The sequence below is a fragment of the Portunus trituberculatus genome, chromosome 50 (assembly GCF_017591435.1).
Source record: "Portunus trituberculatus isolate SZX2019 chromosome 50, ASM1759143v1, whole genome shotgun sequence".
Taxonomy (NCBI): Eukaryota; Metazoa; Arthropoda; class Malacostraca; order Decapoda; family Portunidae; genus Portunus; species Portunus trituberculatus.
In genome coordinates, this window is record NC_059304.1 from 1,560,001 (window position 1) to 1,570,000 (window position 10,000).

At 35.0% G+C, this 10,000-nt stretch overlaps 1 protein-coding gene across 30 annotated transcripts in view; it reads left to right on the plus strand.

Moving 5' to 3' along the window:
• Window positions 1-10,000, plus strand: part of LOC123500185 (F-actin-uncapping protein LRRC16A-like) — a 143,742-nt gene that overhangs the window by 127,132 nt on the left and 6,610 nt on the right. For 15 of the 30 annotated variants that reach the window (XM_045248925.1, XM_045248923.1, XM_045248935.1 and 12 more), the window contains 2 exons: window positions 1,299-1,499; window positions 2,019-2,119. The exons of 2 other annotated variants lie outside the window; for them this stretch is intronic. In XM_045248925.1, the coding sequence (XP_045104860.1) occupies window positions 1,299-1,499; window positions 2,019-2,119 (302 nt within the window). Of the gene's footprint in view, window positions 1-1,298; window positions 2,913-3,454; window positions 4,044-6,336; window positions 6,405-10,000 lie in introns of those variants that run through there. 13 more of the 30 variants (XM_045248944.1, XM_045248942.1, XM_045248955.1 and 10 more) reach the window with 6 other exon arrangements.

A 10,000-nucleotide genomic window follows, 5' to 3' on the forward strand; every position in this document is an offset into this window, starting at 1 on the left:
AATTCAAATCCCTGTACTTTTGCAATTTTTAACACTATTAACAAACAAATTTGTCACTTTGACGAGATCCCTGATATGAAGTAAACTTTTTTCATTTTAAGTTTTAAGATATATCTGATTCATTTTTAATATATTTATACTTTATGGTACCATGATTTTCTTCTTATTCTTTTGATAGTGCTATTGTTTGTTTATTTATTTTATTCCTTATTTTCCTGAAGTGACACAGTGCTACTATTTGAGCAAATTCTCTCTCTCTCTCTCTCTCTCTCTCTCTCTCTCTCTCTCTCTCTCTCTCTCTCTCTCTCTCTCTCTCTCTCTCTCTCTCTCTCTCTCTCTCTCTCTCTCTCTCTCTCTCTCTCTCTCTCTCTCTCTCTGTGTGTGTATATTGTTTTCATGTCTCCATTTATCCAATTTTTCCTTAAAGTTATGCACATTATGTGCTGTAACAACTTCATTATTCAGTGCATTCCACTTCTCCACCGTTCTGTGTGGAAAACTGTATATTTCAATATCCTTCATACACTGCCTCATCCTGATCTTCTTTACATCACCTCATGTATTTACCTAGTTGTAGTTTTACAGGGCCTGGGTTTTATGCTCGTGTGGCCCCGTCTCCATATCTACACTTATCCAATCTTACTTTAAAAGTATGCACACTCGTTGCAGACACTACTTCTTCATTTAAACTGTTCCACGTCTCAATACATCTTTGCGTGTGTGTATTTACCTAGTTGTATTTACCTAGTTGTAGTTTTACAGGGCCTGGGCTTTACACTTGTGTGGCCCCATCTCCATATCTACACTTATCCAATTTTTCTTTAAAGCCATGCACGCTCTTTGTGTGTGTGTGTGTGTGTGTGTGTGTGTGTGTGTGTGTGTGTGTGTGTGTGTGTTGGTCATGACATTTCTGCTTCTGGGTGCAAAATCCACAAAAGTGAAAATTTAATGTGCCTGTGGTGATATTAGCAAGGAGTGAAACTGAAGGGATTTGCTTTGATAGCCTGTCAATTTGAGAATTGAATGACCAAAGAATGTATGATGACTAATAAGAGATTGAAATAAGGGTTTGGTTGATAATGTGGGTGCAATAGAATGATCTCCCATAGAGTGAGAGGACTGGGTATTGAAGTATGTAAATGTGAGATTTAAGGATAGGAATGTATGTATGGATATATGTAGATAATTATTCATAATATGTTTATTACCTGTTTACTCATCTAGTTCTGCTTTTATGTGATCGAGATTTTAGTAACTTTAAAGGGGATCAATTAGATTAATTGATTTTGATATCTGAGTGAGGTGTGATGCTGCAGGGGAATCTGGGTCAGGGGAAGCAACAGAGGAGGACCCAGCAGATCTCCCTGCAAGGTCTGTGAAGGAAATGGCTGCCTCCCTGGCTCATGTCATTGTCTTGGAAATGCCTGGAGGTGCCCGAAAGTCTGCTTCTCTCTCTCACATCCCAGCAGCTGGCAGCAGTGGCAGTAGCAGTAGGAGTGGTACGGCACAATCTTGATGCCAGTTTTAGTGATAAATTGCTATATTGTATCATGATACAAAATTTGTTTTTTCAAAAATTTGTCAGAGGTCATGGACAACAAATGACTTCCTGTCTTATTGTTTTTCACTAGTGAAAGTTCAGATGGCAAAGCTTTCTCAAAATATATTCAGGTAAAATTGCTCATGATATGCAAAGTTAAATTTGGAATGGTTAGTCTGAAGAATGGAAACCATCACCATTAACTTCATCCCTAAACAAGCGATTATTTGTTCATGGCCTTTAAATGAAGGATCTTTCTTAATTTTACTAAATTAAATATATTAGTGTATTGCTTAGTTTGTATATCAATTATATTTATGTGATGTATAGGTACGTATTTTCACATTGTTCCAGTTATTCATGTCTTTAATAGAGCATAAAACTGTTATATATTTGTCTCTTTTATGTGAGCATATTGAAAAGTAAAAGATGACAAGTGAAAATATTGGCATTATAAATAATGACATTTTTCCCTCAGATAAGAAACCAAAGGGGAAAATTGAATCCCAGAAAACTCTAAGCATCATAAGTGGGATTAAAAAGATAGAAAAGAAAAAGAGAGAGATACAAAAGAAAGAGGCAGGTTGTACTGGAGAGAGTTTAGAGTGGTGTGATGTTACTAACACTTGAATTTTGTGTGTGCTGTGTGTAGTGACTAAGAACATGCTTTACAAATGTATTTCATACTTTCATATTAATGTGTCCAAGGAGCCATTAGCATAGACAGATTAGTGCAATGAGTTTTTAAGTTGTAGCAAGAGCCAATCTTTCTTGTCTAGAGTGTGGTGGTGGTGCTTGTGCATTGTACAGGTCACAACAACAAAGTAAATGGTGTGAGGAGAGTGGTGAGGAACCAAACATAATGCAGCAGCTTAGAGAGGGTTTTGTTGGAATGATATCATCAGTTTCTAACATTTTTTGGCTGCTTGTACTGTTAATCCTGATGTAAATATGTTATCTAGCTGTTTAGACATCTCACCTTCCTGGGATCCTTATTCAAAAATGCTTTGCTGTCTCACCACAACTATTTTTTAATGATCACAGAGATTGCCTTTCGTAAGACTTTCACTTGTTAATAGTCTTGTTAACTTCTCATGACAACTGCTAAATTTCCCTTTTGAAAAAAATGTAATTTCAACTTGATGTTTCTGAATGTAGTGGAGATGCAGTGCAGAAGTATTTCAGAATACACTAGTCTTGTTTGTTACAGCTGCTCCCTCATAGGGTGGTGCAGACATTTGTGGGAATGAAGCTCCAGGGATGTCTCTTGCCTTGATCTTAATGAATGACCAAAAATTTAGTGGTTAAGCTAAAGATATGGAAAATTGTTCATGGATTATTTACAAGAATATACATAGTAATTTGTACTGAATGCTGTTTCTTTACATATACTAGATAACATAGATATACCTAATATACATTAATACTTATGTAGAGTAAGTATACTGATTGGTGGCGTATTCTGGTAAGAAGCATGATTATTGCCCAAGTACACACACACACACACACACACACACACACACACACACACACACACACACACACACACACACACACACACACACACACACACACACACACACTGCAACACTTTGCATGATCTTAGGCATGGTACATGGTAGACTCTTGGCATGTAATATGTGATTCTATTGCCTCTGTAAATTAAGTTTTCATAGTATAGCATGATAGTTTCTCTCTCTCTCTCTCTCTCTCTCTCTCTCTCTCTCTCTCTCTCTCTCTCTCTCTCTCTCTCTCTCTCTCTCTCTCTCTCTCTCTCTCTCTCTCTCTCTCTCTCTCTCTCTCTCTGTAAGTAGTGTTGGTATTTGTAGGGCCAGGGTGATAGGTGTGTGTCAGAGTCATGTGTGTTGTTTGATGGGCAGTACCAGACCTCACCATTGATTCACCTCCTTGCAGGAAATGGTCATGATGCTCAGGGCACCTCACATTTGGGACCAGTTTGCATTGTTTTGCTTCACTGCTTTCATTGATTCTCAGACTGCTGCAAATTTTCATCCTACATAAGAACTTGGTACAAATTTATTATCATATTTCCTTCATGTGAAGGCTGTTTCCCATACATTTGTAGAAATTACTTTCTGATTTATTTTGTTTTTATTTATTTGTTTATTTATTTATCTTTTTATTTGGTTTTATTTTACTTATTTATTTTTCTTTTATAGAGGAAAAGATATTCTTGTAACTTAAAAGACAAGCTCTTCTATTGTGAGATTTTTCTTTCCTTCCTGTGTTGTATGTTACTCCATAAATTATAATTTATTCTCATTTAATATTTTACTCTAAAGTAAAAATAGTTACATTGTTAAGATGTTTTAGCAATGTGATATTGTTTGTGTTTACATTGTTTTGTTGAAGTGTTTAGTGAGGATTGCAGATTCACCTCAAATGAAAGGAACTTCAAAATTCTCTTAACATTTATGTGACAGCAATGAGTGTCACCTCTGCTGTTCTTGTAACTAGAAAGTAAACTATTATTATACACTTTAAAAATTATATATATATATATATATATATATATATATATATATATATATATATATATATATATATATATATATATATATATATATATATATATATATATATATATATATATATATATATATATATATATATATATTTCTTTTATTTACTTTTTTTATTTTATTTATTTATTTTTTTTTACTATTCTTATTGCAGTAATTGGACCTTTTGGCTCACTTAGGTTCTAGTACAGCCAAGAATTTGGCTTTCAGTGTGACAATTTTAGGCATTCCATACAACAAGTAATTGCCAGTACCTGTAGTCTCTTAGAAGACACAATTCCATGTAGGAAATTCAATCGTAATTAGCAGTGCAAAACTAAATATTATTCACTCGTCTAAAATGTTGGTTATTAAAAGTCCAGCTATTACTGGGTGTTGAAGAACACACTCTCAGCCATTACTTCTGTAGGATGTCTCTGCACAAGTCAGTTCTGTTTGCAGGTGAACCATTACCTTCCATCTCATTCTATACTAAGAGGATGTTTATAGAGAATTTGTTGGAAGTTCACCTTTAGTTGTGTTTCACCAGATATTTGGTTCATAAGGCGGCTATCCAGCTTTGCTTGTTAAAATTATTTATATACCATAATGCAGTGAAGCATTGATAGCATGCTTTAAGAGGTGTTTTATTGGACAGTATGATAAGGAAGTTTGTACTTCATTCCAAAGGAAATATGAATTATGAATAGTGAACACCAATTTTGATAAATGTTGTTCATGTATGTAAATCATGAAGTAAGCGTGTACAAAAAAGTGCACATAAAAGTTAAGAAAAGGCTACTAAAATGCAGCATAATAGATTACTATGGTGACATGTTCCTAGAAGAAGGAAAACACAGTGCCAATAATGTTTTAGAACAGTCTAGTGAGCGAAAGGTCCAGTTCCTGTTTTAGTATGCATTTATTTTCATTATTTAATACACTTACACAAGTACACAAGTGTATATTTTTTTAATATCGAATCAGATAAAAAAATTACAGTGATTTTCCCTTAAATTCTCTTATATTCCAGTAAAGCACTAGATATATACAGGTGTAAATTATTGGATATCTGTTGTAAAGTTTATTGAATTATTTTCTTGAAATATGAAACAAGGAAAGATTCCTAACATTTTTCTTAGATATTTACATTCATCATTGTCTCAGTCAGCATTCCTTACTAAATGTGAATTAACTGATTGACAAGCAAAGTTGATATGCACAGAAGAGTTCAGTTCAGTCTTCTTGGTATTGACCTTGGTGATGTGCTTGATGATGCTGGTTGAATGACTTGAAGAGAAGCAGTTAACACAATACTGTGGTGGAAAGTAAGATAAGACATAAATCACTGCAGTAATGTGGCATTGGCCTTGAGGTGATTCACATCAGGACTTCATTTAAGAGGGAGGTTTCAAGACTTTGCTAACTCTCTTGGACCTGCAGTCTCCTTGCAACTTAATGTTTTTTTTGTATTGTCCTTGGTTAGCTTCCCCTTTTACATACAAAAAGAAAACAATGAGTGTGTGATTAGGGAGGCGGTGGCATAGTTCATAAGGTGGTGAGCATGAGATCAGCCAGATGTCCACGCCTAGATTCGAATCCCACTACGTACTGACTTGATACATTACCATTTGTTGAGTTGTTTAAGGTTACCTACATGTCACTGTGATACCCAGGTTCTAGGTGGTTACTCCAAAGATGCACTTGGGTGATGATGTGGGCCCTAATATGGGTACCACTATAAATAAAATTACCTGCACCACTAATGGGTGGTGCAGGCATACTCATCAAGTAAAGCCTACAGGCACTATAAGCCACAACATAAAAAATAAATAAATAAATAAAAAATAAAAAAACTCCCTCACTAGGCTATAATGTATATTTTTGCCTGCATCACACCACAATATTGGCGTTAATAACATTTCTTATGATGTTATTGAGCCATCGTCATGAAGCATTATAATATATTTACACATATTTTTCCCACATCAGAAATGTTGTGGTTAACTATTCTAATCTGTAATTTATATACACCTACAACTCATGTACGATTAAAACTATGTATAATGTGTAATTGGTGATAATTGTGCAGTCCACTAAACCTCACAACACTGCTATATGACACTGAACTACACCTACAACCCACTGTTGATAAGCCCTGGTTTAGTTACCCATCACTGCTTTTCCTAACGTGGCATCACACAGGCTTACACCCTCCAGCCCTGTCATAGTGGCCACTGACTGCACGTGTCTGTGTTTGTGTTATTTGTTTAGGTGTGGCTCCAGAGTTGCTGGTCCTGCTCGACAAACGACGCTCAACGCTCACAACCAACCAACTGGAGGTACACCCCTGCATGATTTTTATTGCACATCCTAGTATTGATAAATGATCCTCTGCTTGTGCTGCATTGAAAATACATAAATGATTTTTACATGATTTGATTTAAATTTGAATTGTGCAAGTAATTGGCAGGGCTTTGGCATTATGTGAATATTTTTGGCAGATACATTTTTGAGATCTTGAAATTAATGTTTCATCAAATGAATGTTTGACTTAGGTAATAATTCCCAGTGAACAAGTTTATGTTCATTTGAGTGTGCAAGGTATGTTATTGATATGTAAGATACATGTTATATTTGCTGTTTCATTTTCAGTTTTTTTTATTTAATTTTTATTTATTTATCTATCTATCTATCTATCTATCTATCTATCTATCTATCTATCTATCTATCTATCTCTCTCTCTCTCTCTCTCTCTCTCTCTCTCTCTCTCTCTCTCTCTCTCTCTCTCTCTCTCTCTCTCTCTCTCTCTCTCTCTCTCTCTCTCTCTCTCTCTCTCTCTCTCTCTCTCTCTCTCTCTCTCTCTCTCTCTCTATATATATATATATATATATATATATATATATATATATATATATATATATATATATATATATATATATATATATATATATATATATATATATATATATATATATATATATATCTATCTATCTATCTATCTATCTATCTATCTATCTATCTATCTATCTATCTATCTATCTATCTATATATATATATATATATATATATATATATATACACACACACACACACACACACACACACACACACACACACACACACACACACACACACACACACACACACACACACACCTCTGCTATCACGCATAACTGGTGCATCTATCACTGTGTGATAACTGAAATCGCAATAGCCGAAGTGAAGAACCTATGATGATAATTCAAATTGACACTGGGCCTTCAAGCTGTCATTTTTTTGTCACTTTTTGCCCAGTTTTTATACCATATAATAGTATGAAAATTAAGAAATAATACAGTATAAAACGTAAGAAAAAAATAAAAGCTCACCGTATTTGACGGCATACAGGACACACCTTTTTTCCAAAAATTTTGGGTAAAAAAAAGTGTCTTACATCTAATATGTAAAATTGAGACCTGTGTTGTAATCTCCCTGATTCTCGCTAACCTAGCTTATGATCAGTACCTCTACCTACTACCCAAACTTCATACACCATTATTTTATTTCTGGTATTATTATTATTATTATTATTGGTTTAAAAATAAATAATATAAAAATGAAAGTAATCTAACCTGTAAGGTTGTGACCCATATTTATACATATCAGCTAATAAGAATGCTGACTCGATGCCATCTTGCAGTGATAAGTAACACCAAGTTCGTGATCATAAAGTTGATAGTGAAAGAAAAGAAGAAAATAGAAAAAAGTTAATGTAGAAAAAAGAGAAAATAGATAAACCTACAAGAAAAGTGAGGAAAAACATCGGGAGCTGTTGCAATCGCTATCCACTGACTCTACATCCGATCTGATCTGATCATAACAAAAAGATTGAGCTACACAATCTCCTATAAATTACAAGTGGTAGATTATGTCAAAAAGCATGGCAATAGAGCAGCAGCAAGGGGTTTTAGGCCATAACCAACTGAAAAAATATATTTGTCTGGCAACAGCAAGAAGATCAACTGAAGAGCGCAAGGAAAGGTAAACACAGCATTCGTTGCCCAGCCCCATTTTGGCCAGAATTTGAGGATGACATTGCTTTTGCAGCAATGTTTTCTGCTTGTGTAATGTGCTGCTAGGTTGCTTGAATACACTAAAAACGTTTTTTCCTGAATTTGACCTGCTGAAATGAGGGTTTGTTTTATATGCATGTGCATTCTATATACCAACAAATACAATAATAAAAATCATAATAACAACATGCATTTTGAAGCATTTTATTTAGCATATATGACAGCATATAGGATGTACTATAGGTATATAAATATAAAACTCGCACCCATTTCTGCAAGTCAAATTTAGGAAAAAAGTTTTTGGTGTATTTAAGCATATACTGTTGAAAGCAATCTAGCAGCACATTACACAAGCAGAAAACATTTATCTTTCCTTGTGCTCTTCAGTTGGTCTTCTTGCTGTCGCCAGACATTTTTTTTTTCTGTAGGTGGTGGCGCAAAAGTACTTGCTGCTGCTCTGTTGCCATGCTCATTGGCATAACTTATCACTAGTAGTTTGTAGGTGATTGTATTGCTTGATCTTTTTCCCCCTGCTGCCATAATGGTGTGGGTGTTGATGTATTTTGTTTTGATAATAAACTTGCAGCTACTCCTCACCATCAGATGGCATCGAGTCAGGTCAGCTGATATTTATAAATGTGCGTCACATCCTGACAGGTTTGATTGCATTAATTTTTACAATGTTTTTAAAGTGATGATACTGGTAATGATAATAATACCAGCAATTAAATTGTTATGCAGGTAGTAAGGTTGGGGTAAAAGTAATGGAAAAAAGTGTGTCCTATATCCTGTCAGATATGGTACCTCATTGTGGATGATTAGGAGCAAAGGTGGATGGGTAGATTGGGAAAATATGAGAACAACTATTTCTCAATAAAAATATATAGAGAGAGAAATTCATAATGCAGGAATTTTTGAATGACGGGCGTTTGATAGTAGTAATTTTGTGCACAATATAGACATATGTGCAGCATTTTAACTATACACAATAGCAATAAAAACGCGATAGTGAAAGGCGCAATAGCAGAGGATTCAGTGTATATACAGGTACTTCTCAATTTATGCATGTTCAGATTATGCAATTTTCACATTACACAATCCCTTCAGGAACATATCCCTCGTATAAATTGAGAAATCCCTGTATATATATATATATATATATATATATATATATATATATATATATATATATATATATATATATATATATATATATATATATATATATGCTGTGAAGTGGAACAGATTGGTGGGTTGGTGGTGTAGGGAAACTCAGGAGTCGCAGGAGTACTTTATTTCTCTAACGTTTTGCCTACAAGGCTTCTTCAGAGAGAATGATTTACATCTATCTATCTATAGATAGATAGATGTAAATCATTTACAGGCAGCTGACTGAGGACCTATATACACCTGTGCAGGATCACATCGTGGCCAGTTAGGAAATGGAGCTCGCTGATTGGCCCGTGTCAGGAGGCCTCCCAACTGTACTGATGATGAGTTTCGCGGCTGTACGGGAGAGGCACACGAATCCTTCTCTATGGTTGGTTGCCTCTTCTATGGTGATGTGTGCTGCTTTGACAGTTTTTCTTAATTTCTTTTCCAGTCCTGTGTGAAGGATCTTTACTCCATCCCAGGCTGGCAGGTGTCCCTTGTCCCTGGCATGCACTACCAGGGAATTCGAGATCCTGTGGTGGTGCATGTCTTTTTTGTGCTCGTATATTCTTTTGTTTATTCCTCTAGATGTTTCCCCGATATACGCAACAACATCCACCACAGGGTGTCTTGTATACAATGCTGTTGTTTACCTTCTTTCCACGCTGACTGCTTCCGACGATGTCCTTCATCCTCCTTCCCACTCATTGGATCACCCTTAAGCCGACTAT